The sequence below is a fragment of the Paramisgurnus dabryanus genome, chromosome 18 (assembly GCF_030506205.2).
Source record: "Paramisgurnus dabryanus chromosome 18, PD_genome_1.1, whole genome shotgun sequence".
Classification (NCBI taxonomy): domain Eukaryota; kingdom Metazoa; phylum Chordata; class Actinopteri; order Cypriniformes; family Cobitidae; genus Paramisgurnus; species Paramisgurnus dabryanus.
This window is the reverse complement of record NC_133354.1, coordinates 22,616,879-22,635,566: the sequence shown is the minus strand read 5'-3', so window position 1 is coordinate 22,635,566 and position 18,688 is coordinate 22,616,879. Positions and strand designations below refer to the sequence as shown.

The window sequence follows — 18,688 nt, the reverse complement described above, 5'->3', positions numbered from 1 at the left end:
TCTATGATGTTCTGATGCGGAGATGTAAGGCTTTGTTTGTTCTGTTGCTAGGGTACTAAGTTTGGTTGCTAGGGAGAAAATCGGCATCCCATAATGATTACACTTCAAGCCACAAGTAAAACGGTCCAACCCCCGTGTCTCTATGATGTTCTGAAGCGGAGATATAAGGCTTTGTTTATTCCGTTGCTAGGGTACTAAGTTTGGTTGCTAGGGAGAAAATTGGCATCCCATAATGATCAACCTTCAAGCCACAAGTAAAACGGTCCAACCCCCGTGTCTCTAAGATGTTTTGAAGCGGAGAAATAAGGCTTTGTTTATTCCGTTGCTAGGGTACTTAGTTTGGTTGCTAGGGAGAAAATTGGCATCCCATAAAGATCACACTTCAAGCCGCAAGTAAAACGGTCCAACCCCCGTGTCTCTAAATGTTCTGAAGCAGAGATATAAGGCTTTGTTTATTCCGTTGCTAGGGTACTAAGTTTGGTTGCTAGGGAGGAAATTGGCATCCCATAATAATCAACCTTCAAGCCACAAGTAAAACGGTCCAACCCCCGTGTCTCTAAGATGTTCTAAAGCGGAGAAATAAGGCTTTGTTTAGTCCGTTGCTAGGGTACTAAGTTTGGTTGCTAGGGAGAAAATTGGCATCCCATAATGATCAACCTTCAAGCCACAAGTAAAACGGTCCAACCCCCGTGTCTCTATGATGTTCTGAAGCGGAGATATAAGGCTTTGTTTATTCCGTTGCTAGGGTACTAACTTTGGTTGCTAGGGAGAAAATTGGCATCCCATAATGATCAACCTTCAAGCCACAAGTAAAACGGTCCAACCCCCGTGTCTCTAAGATGTTTTGAAGCGGAGAAATAAGGCTTTGTTTATTCCGTTGCTAGGGTACTAAGTTTGGTTGCTAGGGAGGAAATTGGCATGCCATAATAATCAACCTTCAAGCCACAAGTAAAACGGTCCAACCCCCGTGTCTCTATGATGTTCTGAAGCGGAGATATAAGGCTTTGTTTATTCCGTTGCTAGGGTACTAACTTTGGTTGCTAGGGAGAAAATTGGCATCCCATAATGATCAACCTTCAAGCCACAAGTAAAACGGTCCAACCCCCGTGTCTCTAAGATGTTTTGAAGCGGAGAAATAAGGCTTTGTTTATTCCGTTGCTAGGGTACTAAGTTTGGTTGCTAGGGAGAAAATTGGCATCCCATAATGATCAACCTTCAAGCCACAAGTAAAACGGTCCAACCCCCGTGTCTCTAAGATGTTCTGAAGCGGAGAAATAAGGCTTTGTTTATTCCGTTGCTAGGGTACTAAGTTTGGTTGCTAGGGAGAAAATTGGCATCCCATAATGATTACACTTCAAGCCACAAGTCAAACGGTCCAACCCCCATGTCTCTATGATGTTCTGAAGCGGAGATATAAGGCTTTGTTTATTCCGTTGCTAGGGTACTAAGTTTGGTTGCTAGGGAGAAAAATGGCATCCCATAATGATCAACCTTCAAGCCACAAGTAAAACGGTCCAACCCCCATGTCTCTATGATGTTCTGAAGCGGAGATATAAGGCTTTGTTTATTCCGTTGCTAGGGTACTAAGTTTGGTTGCTAGGGAGAAAATTGGCATCCCATAATGATCAACCTTCAAGCCACAAGTAAAACGGTCCAACCCCCGTGTCTCTATGATGTTCTGAAGCGGAGATATAAGGCTTTGTTTATTCCGTTGCTAGGGTACTAAGTTTGGTTGCTAGGGAGAAAATTGGCATCCCATAATGATCAACCTTCAAGCCACAAGTAAAACGGTCCAACCCCCATGTCTCTATGATGTTCTGAAGCGGAGATATAAGGCTTTGTTTATTCCGTTGCTAGGGTACTAAGTTTGGTTGCTAGGGAGAAAATTGGCATCCCATAATGATCAACCTTCAAGCCACAAGTAAAACGGTCCAACCCCCATGTCTCTATGATGTTCTGAAGCGGAGATATAAGGCTTTGTTTATTCCGTTGCTAGGGTACTAAGTTTGGTTGCTAGGGAGAAAATTGGCATCCCATAATGATCAACCTTCAAGCCACAAGTAAAACGGTCCAACCCCCATGTCTCTATGATGTTCTGAAGCGGAGATATAAGGCTTTGTTTATTCCGTTGCTAGGGTACTAAGTTTGGTTGCTAGGGAGAAAATTGGCATCCCATAATGATCAACCTTCAAGCCACAAGTAAAACGGTCCAACCCCCATGTCTCTATGATGTTCTGAAGCGGAGATATAAGGCTTTGTTTATTCCGTTGCTAGGGTACTAAGTTTGGTTGCTAGGGAGAAAATTGGCATCCCATAATGATCAACCTTCAAGCCACAAGTAAAACGGTCCAACCCCCATGTCTCTACGACACTCTAAAGTGAAGATATTTCATCTGGGACGCTTTTATTCCTTTATATGGGCATGTTTCCTGCCCCATTATAAGTCAATGGGAAATTTTAGGGGCCTCTTACACCCCAGGGGTACAGCTTACACCCCAATGTGATGTATGTTCTTACAGAGCCTGCCAGCCTCTTCAAATGTGGTAACCCACAAGTTTCTACAAATTTCTCGCTTGCAGCTATGACCCGTCAAAGTTTGTCGCAATGTTAAGTCAATGGAAAATTTGGGGTGTTTGAGCGCCCCGTTTAGGAATTCGGTAGGTCCCATCAGTTAGAAAAGTCATAGCAACAATCTACGTACCAGTCTTAAAAGTTTTGTAAAGTTTTGTGGGTGTAGCTTGAAAGCTCTAGGAGGAGTTACTGTGAGAAAAAGTTTGTACCAGAAGAATAATAATAATAATAATAATAATAATAATAATAATAATAAGCTTAGATCGAAGAACAGTATGTTGGCTTTGTCAAGCCAACATAATAATATCCCTGAGCAATAGTAATAGTGATGCTTTGCATAAATGCAAGCACCACTAATAATAAAAAGCCCAGTAAGAACAGTACAGCGCATTTTCAATGCACTGTAATAAGTCAAAAACCATCTGGCTAGGATTGAACTTGGACCAAGACATGGACAATCACTACACTGTAGTAGTACAGTAATGTCAGCAGGGATAACCACGTAACATTGACATGAAAGTAAAACAAACGTAATAAAATACAAAATTAGGTTTGAGTAAATATAGATGTAAATGAATAAATGTACATTCGTGGAATAAAAGTACATTAATTAAACAAATAAATAAATAAAATAACTGCAATCTGGATTTTAAAAGAACGTGTTCGTGTTCGACTTCATGATTTACTGCGTAAACTGACCCGTATGACATCAAAGTACCGCGAGATCGATTCAAAAGTTCTCTGTAATCTCTACTTTCGAAGCGCTCTCGCGGTATCTGATGCATGTGCCGATCGTTCTGCGCAGCAGTCTGTGTTTTAAACGTCACCGGAACACCTCTTAAGGAGGGGCGACGTTGCAATATTAGCCAATCACAGGTACATTTTTTCTCGCAAGTGATTGATTGGTCAGCAGCTGGAGCACTGCTACACTGTGATTGGCGGAGAGCGTAGAGCGCTGTCTTTGAATTTGTTGTCGTCTCAGTAACGGTTAATGTGTTATACAGGTGAACAGATCAGATGTGTTGAGTAGGGCACCGTACAGTTTACATGATCAGAATTTTTTATTAATTTAGGTTAGCGCACGTGGTCATTTTTATATAGGTTAAATTATCATTTTGCGTCGTAGTTTTCGCCCGAGGACATCAAACAAGGTAACGTTTTGTAATATATCACGTTAACGATATGCTATGCTAACTGCTAATAGCAACTCTAACCTCCAGTCAGTCAAATAACGTACACTTTACTTTCTTGCTTCAGTTTGAAAGCGATAGTTTAAAATATTTACGTATTTTGTTTTTGTTATTAATAATGTCAATATGTCTTGTTTGCAGGTTTAATTTTTAGTGCAACTAGCTTAGCTGGCTAAAGTTTTGTATTTGCTAATAAATAGTCGAAACGGTACATTTAATGCCTATGTCGTGATTGGACAACAATCGTTCATGTTTTCGTGTCTAGATCTTTTATAATGGCCCTGACATTGGCGTCACCGTGCGGAATACTGTCCGATGAGGATGAATGCGGGGCTGTATTTGAATCCACGGCTGCTGATATCGGAGGTCTCATAAAATCTCAGCGATTTGTGTCTCACCTGCCGGAGATCTCCGTCATAGCCCCTGCTGCAGACTCTACTAAAGTGGTATGATATTATGACTTCTCATTAGGGTAGTCAAGCTTGTAAATGTAACGCTTGTAAATGTATAAATGCTATTAACGTTACATTAGTATCTACCTGGACTGTATTACAGGCTGTATCTGATCTGTTTAGTCATCATGGCAATGCCCAGATCTGCTGAATTGTCACATTATGCCTTGATACTTGGCATTGGCATTGTTGTTTACTCAGTCATTCCTAGTGGCTTAAACTTGACAGTTCTTCTTTTCATTACAAGTTGCTGTGAGCTATGTAGTTTTCCCCTGGTAAAACAAACTGCTTTATGAATAGTTCTTCTGTGATCCTTCGCAGCTTTTATATCCTTGGTTGTTGTTTATTTTTGCTCTGAACAGATCAAGAGCGATGTGAGCAGAATAGGAAGCGCCGATGATGGATCAGAGAAACTGAAGGTCTTCCTGCGGATTCGTCCTCTAACCGAAGCTGAGAAAGAGCGGGGAGAGGAACAGGTAAAGTCATGAAGAATTTGACACGCCTGTATGGGTGAGGAAAACTGGGTGGGGTGTTTTTGGCTGTTGTGACCTGGTCTTTGATTGGTCTTTATTAGTCAGAAACTAATTGCAGTGGTTGATATTTAAATCTTTTCAATCAGCCAACAAATTTTCAGTTTTGTTCTGTTGTTTTATGGGGTGTCAGAAAAACACATGCTTGTCGATACTGTATCGATGTTCAACGCAATATCGGTTTTGTTTTTCATACAAGATTCATAGCAGTTGTTCAGTTTTGAGTTTACATCCCGACCGATAGATAGCTGTCGTCTTATCTCTAAACTTCAAGAGTGACAGGAAGTTCTTCCTAACGTTGGCGTATGGTGGTGTGTTCTTGATGACAGCTTTCCTAAAATTATGTCCTATTCTATTCCCAAAACAAGGAATATCCCAATATACAGTCTCGCTCACAGAAGCACAATGTATCGTATCACAAACCCGTGTAGCATATCATATCGTCAGAATCTTGCCAATACACAGCCCTAATACGTTACACACAACAACACTCCGGTGGGCAGCATATAAATCTAATTTAAGCCACAATATGTACAATTTTTGTAATAAAATATAAAAAAACACTTCCACAGCATGGTATATTAAACGCAGTTGTGTACTTGCATTATCCCAAAAATTCAGAAGGATTTGTTTATTCAAAAATTCCTATTTTAAACATTGCCTCGTCCCTTGTCTCCCTTGTAATTGTCGCCCTTTTAGTGACTTAATATCCATGCTATCCTCAGTTTCTAGTTGTATAAACTATGACAAAAAAAGGGGACAAATGTGGAAGTGGCAGACAGTTTTATAACATAGTGTCAGTATTTTTGCCTTTGTTGTTGTAAAATAGCGATCTCTTGTTGTGAAAATCCAACATATTGTGTCTTTAAAACCGTACCGTGAGGTGTCCGATCTGTGTAAATATGTGCTACCCTATCTCACGGCAAGTCGTGTTATTGTCAAGAAAGTGTTAGTGATGTTTTTGTGTTATTGACACGATTTTTTGCTGTCTTCGTGCCTCTGGAGTAGGGATCGACCGATATGGATTTTCCAGTGCCGATACAGATTTTTTTTTTTTTTTGATAAGGGCGATTTATAGTCGTGCGCAGGTCCTACGGCGTAGGTTCCGCGTCGGTTTTCATTTATACTTGTGCGTCGCCGTCCGCGTCGACGTGCAAACACACGCGAAACCGCTGGTTGGCAGTAATCACGCGTGTAACCACAATAGCAGCAGAAGTCATCACAGAAGAAGAAGCTAAGCAAGTTAACCCACAAACGAAGAAGAAACAGCAACTTGTTGTGTATAATTTGAGAAGACCAGCAATGATGGAAGTAAATAAACAGCGACTTATGTTGCAGTTTGAGTTAAATCACTCCTCAACTTGGCTCATCTTTGTTTTCACCGTCTCAAACGGAAATACCTATGACGCAGTTTTTTTTACGTGACGGGAGGGGTTCTGGTGGACCGCGTAGAGCCGACGCGCTGTTAGAAATTTTGTGAGGTGCGCGTCAGGCTACGCAGAGCTACGCACAGGCTACGGATAGCCTACGGCGTAGGACCTACGCACGACTATAAATCGCCCTATACAGGTGAGGGTGCTATGGAACCATGAACTGTACTCTACACAATGATGAGGAACTTTCAATAAAGGATATTGATTTCTAGCACTTTACTACTACAAATATATATATATATATATATATAGGGGTGCTTTCTCGGACAGGAATTATCTTAACCTAGGACTAGAGCTTAGTGTAATTAGGAAATATAACTAGTTTTAACAAACATGCCTTACTAAAAACATTACTTGTGTCCATTTTGAGGCAAAACACAGAGCACTGATGTATTTTAAGACATGTTAAAAAGAGATGTTATAAGTTTGGACAGTTCTTACATTTATTTTAGTCTAGGACTAGTCTAATCCCTGTCTGGGAAACCGCCACATAGAGATGAGAAATAAAAACCCGCTTTGTGCAGCAATGATCAGCTGTTAGGCCGAGCTTTCTTTCGACGTTGTCATGGAAAGGTTGGTTGTTTTTAGTCACATGACCTGCAATCGCTTGCGGCTTCCCGCACTCTGTCTGTAAATAATGTTGGAAAAATCAGCGAACATGGCAGCCATGTATCGTCCGATGCCGACACACATAAAACTCGAAAATATCGGTCTATCACTACTCTGGAGCACAAATGTCTTTTTTTGTCCTACCCAGCACGAATTTCTATAAATGTTTTTTCGTCTCTGTGTCACGCCTTTCTTTATCGTTTCATTTTATAAAAAAAAATTTTCTCTCATCATTTTTCCTATTTTTAAATAATTGTCGTTTGGGTTTAGGGTTAGATTCGGGGTTTGCGTTAAGATGTAATTTTACGCAATGTTTTTCCGCCCGCTTTTAAAACTATTCTCGCCTGGATTTGGGGTAAGAGTTGGTATTTGGGTTAGGAAGTCGCAGAAGCAGCAGAAAATTGTGTCAATAACACAAAAGCATTAATAAAATTTTTGTGACTATAACACGAATTGGGTTGGTTTTGTAAATATTTTTGTTTATCTCTGTTATTAAATTTGTGTTATATCGGCATCAGTACTGACATCGGCCATAAAAAAAAAACATGTCGGTCAATCATTAATCTTTATTGTAATTTTAAATGTTTTGTTTAGGGCTGTGTGAACGTGCAGTCTGAGGACAGTCTGCTACTCCGAGCGCCTAAAGACTCCAACAACATGAAGAACGCAGAGAGAGGGGTCGCTCAAAGCCTGCACAAGTTTACTTTCACAAAGGTAATGCCACCCAAGTTAAACTGAGGCTTAGATTCATTTTACAGCTTGAATTAAAAGCTGTGTTGATGTTGTTCAACTGGTAAAGCATTGCATTAGCAGCGCAATGTTAATGTAAAAAAAATGACTTTGAGCTGGGTTTGTTAAAATACTAATACTCCCCTACTTAAGCAGAGTGTTTTGTCCCTATAGATTTTTGGACCACAAACTTTGCAGCAGGAAGTTTATGATCACACCATACGAGAGATGATACGAGATGTTCTGCGTGGAGAGAATCGTCTCCTCTATACCTATGGTGTGACCAACTCGGGCAAAACCTACACCATACAGGGTACGAACTGCAAAACTGCCTTCCCTTTCATTTTGATATGTGCTCTACTTTGAGATAACCTGAATTGTTGTTGCTTTCATTGAACAGGCACAGGTGGAGAAGCAGGTCTGTTGCCACGAGCGTTGGTATCTGTGTTTCTTAAGCTGTCCGGGAGGCTTTACTCTGCCATGGACCTCAAGCCTGTACTGAGCCAGGAGATCCGTAAACTGAGCACCGGTGAGATCCGTGCTGAGGAAATACGCCGTGATGCTTTGTTAAAAGAGGTAAAAGGAGAAACGATGAATCAGAATGATGAATCATTTATTTTTGTCTTACTGTATTTTTATACTTTTGTGTTTAGGATGAGAGCTCAGGTGGACATCAGTCCAGGCTGCGTGGTGGTTTGTCTTGGGACAGCGGTATTAGTGGACTCTCAGCTACCAGTCACATAGCAACACAGCTGGAAGGTGAGGATCTGAGCTAATACATAATCTCACTTTACATGTTTAACATTTCTTAAGTTAAAGGCGGGGTGCTTGATCTCTGAAAGCCAGTGTTGACATTTTGAAATCACCTAAACAAACACACCCCTACCCCAAGAGAATCTGGACCTTCTTTTGATTGACCCGCCCCACACATACGCAACCCAGGCAGTGATGTCAGTTAGTAGACACACCCCTTACTCCTGATTGGCTACAAGTGTGGCCTGACTACCTTTTTTTCCAAAGTGTTTTTTCAAAAATCATGCACTTCGCATTTAACTAGGATTTAGCCTGGTTTTTCTATTCAGCTGACTTTGTTGGTTTCAAATTATGGATTTTTTTTTACTAACATGACTAAATTTATTTGACAAAGCTTTGTCTTTATTCTCCAGATTCAGATGGTGTTTGTCTGGAGGCCAATGGCTTATCCCTAAGTGGTGGTGAGGATCTTGAAGAAGGGATGCAGTTCTCAGTATGGGTCTCGTTCTACGAGATCTACAACGAATTTCTTTATGATCTCCTTGATGCTCCACCTTCTCTTCAGTCCCACAAGAGAGCAACCCTACGCCTCAGCGATGACAAACATGGAAACCCCTTCGTGAAGGGTAGGGTTTGCACACTTAAGTGCTTATTTGATCACTTATTCTTTCATTAATTTCATCTGACTGATCTGATTTATTTTGAATACATGTAGAGAACATTTGTAGTTGAATAATTCACCTTCTCTTATTAGATTTGACTTGGATTCACGTGCGCAGTGCAGAAGAGGCGTGGAAAGTACTTAAAGTTGGACGACGTAACCAAAGCTTTGCCAGCACTCAGCTAAATCACAACTCCAGCCGCAGGTACCTGCCAAACGTTATATTTAGAAAGCTAGGTACACACCAAGCTTTGCAGGTTTTTTTTGCTGATTTACCATGTCGAATCATTCTGATTGACTGTTCGGCTCAGCAAACCAGTGCATAAGAAGAAAAACAAAAGTGACGAAGCAAGCAAAGCGAGCGCACAAAAGTCATTCTTTATTATTTTTCATTCTAATGCTTAAAATATGTGTATTATTTGTAATATAGGGGCGGTTTCCTGGACAGGGATTAGACTAGTCCTAGACTTAAACACTTTTAAGAGCTCTCCAAATGGAAAATAACTTGCACTGACATATCTTAAAATACATCAGTGCCCTTTGTTTTACCTCAAAATGCACACAGGTAATGTTTTTAGTAAGGTATGTTTGTTAAAACTAGTTATATTTCCTAATTAAACTAAGGCCTAGTCCGGTATTAAGCTAATCCTGGTCCGGGAAACCGCCCCATAGTGTATTATAGCTGACTAAAATAAGGTTAGCATTGTATTAAAACTAAATGAATAGGAACATGATCATATTATATTTTGTTGTTGTTTTTTTTAGTCATAGTATCTTTACCATCCGCATTCTGCAAGTCCAGCCGCAAGCAGATCTGAAACAGTCAGCCCGAGTCAGCGAGTAAGTCTCAGTCCATTCAGATTTCTTTTTGAAACTACTTTTTTGAAACACGTCATGTTAAATGCCTTACTTTCTTTTCCAACAGGCTCTCGGTGTGTGATCTGGCAGGGTCGGAGCGCTGTAAAGACCAACAGAATGGAGACCGAATGAAAGAGGCAAACAATATCAACACCTCCCTGCTCACACTGGGACGCTGCATGACTGCATTGAGACACAATCAGACCAATAAGTGAGTGCCAACCGACTATCATATCCGAAACATCACTCACCCGTTGAGTGTCATTGCTTGCTTACAAATTATTTTCTCCACAGGTCACGCCCTCCTCTGGTCGTTCCATTCAGAGACAGTAAGTTAACCAGGGTCCTCCAGAGCTTCTTCTGTGGTCGTGGACGCTCCTGCATGGTGGTCAACATCAACCCGTGTGCCTCCACCTATGACGAGACTCTCCAAGCGCTGAAGTTCTCGGCCATTGCCACACAGGTAAAAAGATGCTTTTGTGTTTTCCTGTGAATGAAGCACACAAGTATTCAACTGTTTGATGATCTTTCATTCAGCTTGTACACGGCCCGTGCAGTAAGACGCGTGTGGCCTACATCTTGTCCCTGCTCAATGAGCAGCAAGCTCACCACAATGACACAACTCTGCTAGAAGAGGAAGAGGAGGAGAGTGACGAGGAAGGAGATATCACCATGTTTGATCCAGAGGTAAATTCAGTTCAGTTAGGTGCATAAAACATCAACAGTATTTGTGTGTTTGCACTTTCTAAAATATATTTGTGTTTCGATGTCTTTGTGTTGGGCAGGCCCTCCTAAAGGCCATCGATGTTCTGAAGCGTGAGGTGTTGCGTCAGCGGCAGGAGAAAGAAGAACTGGAGGCTAAGGTTCGAGATGAGGTCTGTACCGAAATGATGGAGGTCATCAGCCGCATGCAGGACGACTTCAGGTAGCCAACCGAAGTGGAATATATCCATGTATACTATCACTGTGAAGTTGTGTTGGTGTAGTTGGATGCATTTAACTTCTTCCTTGTGGCGCAGTGAGACGCTGGAGAATGAGAGAGAGCTGATGGAGAAGAGGTGCGAGAACAAGCTCAACAACCTAAAAAACAGCCTGAAAAAATACTACAGCCAAGAGTTAGAGGTCGGTAACCTGTCAACAAACCAAAGTAATTGTGTGAAGTAATGCCTGTTATTTGTGCCTTTAAAGTGGATGATCAGTGGTGGTTTTATTTTTTTCATAATGAAATAATTGGATTTATTATTATTATTATTATTATTAGTATTATTTCGCCCGATTAATCTGATAAAGACATAAATAATGTATTTTCCGAACTATAAATTGTCACACTTTTTTCATAGTTTGGCTGATCCTGCGTACGGCTGGGTATCGATTCAGATGTTCCAGATCGATTCAATTTCGATTCACAAGCTATCAAATCGATTCGGTTCAATTTTCAATTCTGGTTGTCGGGTCAGTTTTTATACTCGATTCAACTCAATGAATATAGATTTAATACAAATACTATATTAATAAAAAAGAACATTGAACAGCAGTTTACAGTTGGGTAATTAATAAAAAGAAATTAAAATCCACAACATTGTTGACGTCATCTTGCTTGTGAAATCTAAAATGCTTCCATACCTCTGACTTTTTATGTGAAGGTGGCATCAACGTCGATGAAGCAGCTGAAACCGCCATTTTGAGCACTGAATGAATGAATGACAGGCTCACCTCTCGCTCCTTGGTAACATCGCACAAGACAAAAAAGAGGGTGACATCTAGTGAAGAAGACTAGTAATTAGATTAACATTAATCTTACATTCAATGTCTGCGGAAATAAATCCGAAAGAGAAAAATCGATTCTGCTCTTTGAGAATCGATTTTGAATTGACCACGTAAAAAAAAAGATTTTTTTACGTCCTGTGACAGCCCTAGTCCTGTGACTTCTAGTCAGTTGCGATTTATATGTCAAAATTAATTCATATGAACCAAGAGAAACCATTATGATGCATTTACACCAGCCGAGGTAGAAAATTTGAACTTCCGTGGATTTCCACGCCACGTTAACCAATCAGAACCTTGCTATAGTAGTGACGTGATTACAGTAAGCGAGCCGAGTGGCGGAGTCTCCGCAGTAGGGATGCACCGATACCACTTTTTTGGAATACGAGTACTTGCATTTCAGTACTTGCCGATACCGATACTGAGTACTTAATAAAAAAACATGATTTAAATTTACAGGTAACAGCTTTAGTCATATAATTTAACAAAAAAACAAAGGACTAGTTTTCCAGTTTGTTGTAAACTCTGCCTCTTTGGACAACACACGAGGCATTAACCCCTTACACGCCGCTCAAACATAGACATTTCTCAGACCGTGGTATCAATTCCAGGTATCGGGGGACTTTTAACGAGTACGAGTACTTTTGAAAATGTGGTATTGAGGCCGATATCGGTATCGGTGCATCCCTACTCCGCAGAGTTGCAGAAGCCCCTCCCAGGACTAGAATTTTACACACGGAAGAAGCGAGTGAACTCAAATGTTCAAGCATCCAACTACGCGCGAATAGCGGGTTTTTGCCGCCCCTACTGCGGCTGGTGTAAACGCAACATTACGGTCTACAGCTGCGATAGTCTGCTCTATGCTGCTCCTGTATTTATGTAATTCAATGGATTCAGTGATGCGGAATGACTTCGGAAGCTTGTTAAACTTGATTTGGCTTGTCGTGTTAATTTAGCCTATTTACCCCTCCCAGGTATGTTCGATAGGCTATTGTGTTTGGTAAATAAATGTTAATGTTACTTTAACATGTATGGACACCTATTCAGCCTGCTGTTCTGTCTGCAATTGTTTAGTTGAATAACTTGCCTTTCCAGATTAAATGTTTGTTCTTCGGCTTGGATTTTGTGAAATAATTTTCTAAATAAACGCGACGTATAGTCCAGTGCGACATCTATATGTTTTTCCTCTTTTGAAATGCATTTTTGATCAACTTAGATTATCTTGTTTTTGCAATCAAAATGTGCAGAAATCTTAATCCAACAACAATTAATTGCACAGCTCTAGCCTGAAATAATAAGTTTGTGCAGTTTTCGAATAGTAAGACATCTTTAAATGTCAAAATATAAATAAACAAAACCCAGAAAATTTACAGATTAAACTTAAAAACAGAATAATACTTAAAAGCTGCTGTGTGACAAGGTGTACAGCTAACAAGCCAAAAAACCCAGAAATAAGTTTTTATAAGCTGTAGACCCCAAAAAAACAAGCGTTTAAAGACACAAAACTGGAAACAGGCAACTTTTCATAAAACTCCTATTAGTAGAACTGCATCCACTAGAGAGAAACTTAGTCGGCGATCCACTTTTTTTCTCCTTAAAAGCTGGGTTTTTACGGCTCGACAGCTTATAAAAACGTATTTCTGGGTTCTTTGGCTTGTTAGCTGTACATATTGTCACACAGCAGCTTTTAGGCATTATTCTGTTTTTGTTAGGGCTGGGCAAAAAAATTGATTTTTCGATTAATCGATTTTTAAAACGTGGTTGATTAAAAATCGATTCTCAAAGAGCAGAATCGATTTTTTTTTTCATATTTATTTCTGCAAAAATTAAAAGGAGGAATGGAAGCATTTTAGATTTTGCAAGCAAGACGTGTTGTGGCTTTTAATTTCTTTTTATTAATTACCCACTTGTAAACTGATGTTCACTTTTTTTATTTTTATATAGTATGTGTATTAAATCTTTATTCATTGAGTTGAATCGAGAATCGAGTATAAAAACCTACCTGAGAACCAGAATCGAAAATTTAATCGAGAATCGGGATCGAATCGATTTGATAGCTTGTGAATCGAAATCGAATCGATCTGGAACATCTGAATCGATACCCAGCCCTAGTTTTTGTTATAAGCCAGAAATGACAAGGAGGCGGCCTCTCGCAATACAAAGTCAATGGAGACGGTTGGATTGTTTCCCGCGGTGGGTGTGGTTTTCAAATTTGCATAACTGCGCTCTGTCTCTATGGGTGAAGCTGATGTGGCTGGTTGCTGAAACCATGCCCACCTAGCTCGATTCAAGTGACAGCAGTGGCCGTTCACCCCCACTTAAGTGGCCACGCCCTTAATTATGCAAAAGTTTAAGGCTTAATATAATTTAAACGGATGAGTTACAAAAATATTCACCCCCTCACAGTTGTCATGAAGGGCAGAATTAACTATACAGACCAATAACACTTTTTGTATCAGGCTGTAAACATATTATATTCTACTGTAAAGTTGAGCATTTTAACATTGAGGTCTATGGGATTCACTCCCTTTTGGAGCCTCAAGCGGTCAGTCGATGAATTGCAGTTTAAGTCACTTCCGTATTGGCTTCATCAGAGAGATCGGAAGGTTGCCCCTCGGTTGCATCCCTAGTTTCATTTTTTCAGCATCTAATGTTTTTTTTGTTTCTTGAAGGAACGAGATGAAGAGATCAAAGAACTTGCTGCTGCCCTTAAGGAGAAGGAAGATGGAGGTATAGCCCCCGTTCCCATGTTCCCACCTCTGACAGAGGGTAACGCTCCACGTCGCTCCCGCCGCCTGGCCTCAACACACAAACACGAGGAGTATCACGAGAGTGCAGAACTCATGGAGTGTAAAACTGAGCTGGAGCAATGTAAAACTGAACTGGAGCAATGTAAATCTGAGCTGGACCTCAAGCAAACAGAACTGCGGCTCAAAACGCTCGGTAAATTCTGCGTGCGATTTACGAAAAGTATTTTCTGACATAAAGATTCATAATTGGGTTAATTAAGTTCACACAACAGATCAGAGCCACTTACATTTTACAAATCAGATTTGTTTTTGAACTCTATCAATGGTTATTGACTTAGAAGTGGACAATGTGAATAACTGGACAAAATGTGTGTTTGTAGAACTGAAGCGATGCCATGAAAACGTCCCTTTCACTGGCACCACGAGCAATGTAACAACTACAGCCGAGCGAAAACTAGAGGAGGGTCAGCGGGTGAGTACTGCTTAAGATCGATCGATCATAGGACCATACTGTTCCTGTAGCTCACTAAGTGGCATTGTGTTAGCTGCACAAAAGGTTGTGGGTTTGAAACATGCCAACTGATAAAATGTATACCTTGTAATGAAATGTAAGTTGCTTTGGATCAAAGTGCCTGCCGAATGCATTAATAGAAATGTTTATAGTTACTTTTATTGCACAATAAAAACAACATTTTTATAGACTTAGGTTCAGGGTCTCTTTTGAGATGTAGTGGACTGTAAATTTAGACAATGTTTGTGTGTTGTTTTGCATGCAGAATCTGAGGCAGCTGCGGGTCGAGTTACAGATGTTGGGCATTAAGCTGCAGTCTGGAGAGAGAGCCTGCTGCCGCAACACAGACGGCGAGAAGCTGCGTCACGCACTTACATCTGCCGACAGTAAACTCGCCAAACAGGTAACATGCAAATACAGAAAGCTATTTATGTTTAGGTGAGGAATACAGTGCTTAGCAAAATGATTCATACCCACTGAACTTTTTCACGTTATAACCACAAACAAAAATGTACTTTATTGGGATTTTATGTGATAGACCAACACAAAAGAGTGGTGTGTGTTTGTATTCTGCCCCCTCTGAGTCAATACTTTGCAATTACAGCTGCACATCTTTCGGGGTATTTCTCCTCTCCTTGCCCTGCCTGTTAATTTAGGTTGACGACCATGTTTGCAGTTGTGCCCTCCCCTTTCCATTTTCGGATGATGACTTGTACAGTGCTCTGTGAGATCTTTAATGTTTGGGATATTTTCTATAACTGAATACTGTTTAAACTTCTCCTCAACTTTATCTGTGATCTGTCTGGTGTGTTCCTTAATCTTCATGATGCTGTTTGTTCACTCGTGTTCTCCAACAACCTCAGGGCTTCACAGAACAGCTGTATTTATACTGAGAAATAAATTACACATAGTGAAGCCAAATGGTCCAACTGAATTTTAGTTGGGGTTATCAAAGTTAAGGGGGCTAAATACAAATGCACACCACACTTTTCAGTTATTTCTTTCATTTATAATTTTTCTTCAACTTCAAAATTATGTTCCACTAACACTTCAAGGGACACTCCACTTTTTTTTGAAAAATGCTCGTTTTTCCAGCTCCCCTTTAAGTTTTTACCGTTTTGGAATCCATTCAGCAGAACCCTGGGTCTGGCGCTACCACTTTTAGCATAGCTTAGCATAATTCATTGAATCTGATTAGACCATTAGCATCACGCTCAAAAATGACCAAAGAGTTTGGATATTTTTCTTATTTAAAACTTGACTCTTCTGTAGTTACATCGTGTACTAAGACTGACAGAAAATTTAAAGTTCAAATTTTTCTAGGCAGATATGGCTAGGAACTATACTCTCATTCTGGCGTAATGATCAAGGACTTTACTGCTGTAACATGGCTGCAGCAGGCACAATGATATTACGCAGAACCCGAAGATAGTCCCCTTGGTAACTTTCAATAGCATTTTCGGGCACTGTGTGTAATATCATTGCACCTCCTGCAGCCATGTTACAGCAGTAAAGTCCTTGATTATTACGCCAGAATGAGAGTATAGTTCCTAGCCATATCGGCGTAGAAAATTACAACTTTATTTTTCCGTCGGTCTTTGTACACGATGTAACTACAGAAGAGTCAAGTTTAAAACAGGAAAAATATTTAAACTCTTTGGTCATTTGAGCGCAATGCTAATGGTCTAATCAGATTCAATGGATTATGCTAAGCTATGCTAAAAGTGCTAGCGCCAGACCTGGAGATCAGCTGAATGGATTCCAAAACGGTAAAAATCAAATGTTTAACTCTAGGGGAGCTGGAAAATGAGCCATTTAAAAAAAAGTGGAGTGTCCCTTTAAAATTCCAATAAAAAAATTTTATTTGTGGTTATGTGAAAAAAAATGTGGAAAAGTTAATTGGGTATGAATACTTTTGAAAGGCAGTGTATTTGGTCATGTTTTAATAGTCATCAAGGGTTGGGTTTAAATTATTTTCCAATGTGGTTTAAAAAATTAATCACTTAGTATTCAAAATAAAAATGATATACTTGTAAAAACACTGACTATAATTGTACTATTTTGCATAACAGTCAGCAACAAGTACACTAATAAAAATGCTGGGTTATTCCATCAAAAGGGCATGTTTTACAGTTTACTTGTTACTGACCGTGATGCAAAGTAGTTTATTTTTGAGCAAGTAAATCCTTTTTGACTGTAGTAACCAAAGTCTTGTTATAGAAAAGTTTGCATATTTATTATAAAAAAAAGTGTCGACGTGTGTTATCAGAACAGACTCTAGCTGCACAATATTTCAAACACGACCACACTTTAAAATTGATACAGTGAATAGCAGATGCTTTTTACATTTTCATTAATGGATTGATTTTCGATTCCCAACCCTAGTCATCTCGGCCCAGATTCTTTAGGACTAAACAACTTGCATTCGGGATCACATTTGATTTAGTTTACTTATGACCGTTCATCAAAGTTATCATTCTTACAGTTATTGACTGTCATGTGCTGCTTGCATAGTTAAGTTTATACTGCACAAACATCTTTTCCTGTCTTTATTTCTTTCTATATTCTCTCTTTAACCCTAAAGCCTGTTACCCTAATTTAGATTTTTTTTTTTAAGTTATAACAAGTAAAAAATCCTCATAGCATCACAAGAATGATTTGCATGCTTCACTTCTGCTCTATTCTCATCCTGTTATGCTGTTTCTTCTTCTTAATCCTCCACTTGGTGATATTTTCTTCTGTGAATGAATTAAAAACACTGAGATTGCTCATATAACTCCACTTTCCAGCCTCACGTTTTACCCTCAGGTCTCTCTAACCCTGTCCGCTCCCCTTTCCTTCTCCTTTCTCTGTCTGCCAGGACCAAATGCTGGTAGAGCTGCACACAAGCCTGCAGTTGGTCAAAGCAGACCTGCGCAGGAAAGACGAGACCCTAGCGCAACTGCAGGGATCTAAGCTGCCACCCCAGGCCTCCGCGACCCCAGGCTCCTGCAAGAAGAGAGGCTGTGGAGCCACACCTGTAGCCTGCATAGAGAACCAGCCTCCTGAGAAACGAGCCTTCTTCCGCTCCCTGTTCCCCACACGCACGCCTTCAAAGACCCCCGCACGACAGCGGCCCGAGGTCACCACTCCCTACACCCGCATCCTGCGCTCGCGGCAGCCATCACCTCCATCTACTCCGGTCGGACGCAGGGCCAAATATTAAGAGCTTTAACGATCAAACCAAGGCTTTGCCGTTTTAAAAATATTTTTACGTTTTTTGTATATACTTGTTTTATTCACAAGCTTTTTATAATGTAATCAGGTGGCCTTGTTACTTACAAGTGCATCTTGTTTTGACAAAAAAATGAATGTTTTACTCTTAATTTGATGGTTTTGAACTGCTTGCACACCTGAGTATTTACAATAAAAGCTCAATGTTATGGTAATGCACTACTGTAACTTAGGTGTGACTTGAACGATAACATGCTTGAGTATGACATCTTGTCATGTATCACGTTATACTTAAGCAAATTAAACTTAGCTGTATGTATGTATAACAGAAAATAGCTCCATTTATACATCTAGTATGTATACATAATATTCATTGTTACTCCTTCAAAAACATGTACATGGGTGATGTTTTTGCAGTTTAATTTTATAATAAAACATTGATTTTCTTTGGCAGTGACCAAGTAAACATGCATGCTTTTTGTTGGCATGTTGTCTCTGGTAAGTGACCAGATGTTTAGGGTTATATCAGTGAAAGCACTACATTATTGCTTTGGCTGCTCTTTTGCACATTTTGCATGAGTTTGAAGGTTGCATGTTTTGTCACTTTTAAATGTCTGTCTTTCCTATCAAAACCTGGACTACTTGTGTGATCTTTGCAATAAAC

At 40.0% G+C, this 18,688-nt stretch overlaps 1 protein-coding gene across 1 annotated transcript; it reads left to right on the top strand.

The window, feature by feature from the left end:
* The first annotated feature begins 3,570 nt into the window (after positions 1–3,570).
* On the top strand, positions 3,571–18,678 carry kif20a (kinesin family member 20A). The gene is made up of 19 exons (XM_065287303.2): positions 3,571–3,722; positions 4,027–4,207; positions 4,576–4,689; positions 7,380–7,499; positions 7,689–7,827; positions 7,915–8,090; positions 8,168–8,273; positions 8,681–8,893; positions 9,022–9,133; positions 9,694–9,768; positions 9,854–9,997; positions 10,081–10,249; positions 10,324–10,473; positions 10,572–10,711; positions 10,806–10,908; positions 14,223–14,493; positions 14,681–14,772; positions 15,077–15,214; positions 17,672–18,678. The coding sequence occupies exons 2-19, from the start codon at positions 4,037–4,039 to the stop codon at positions 18,014–18,016; spliced, it is 2,778 nt and encodes a 925-aa protein (XP_065143375.1). The 5' UTR covers positions 3,571–3,722; positions 4,027–4,036; the 3' UTR covers positions 18,017–18,678.
* Positions 18,679–18,688: the final 10 nt, after the last annotated feature.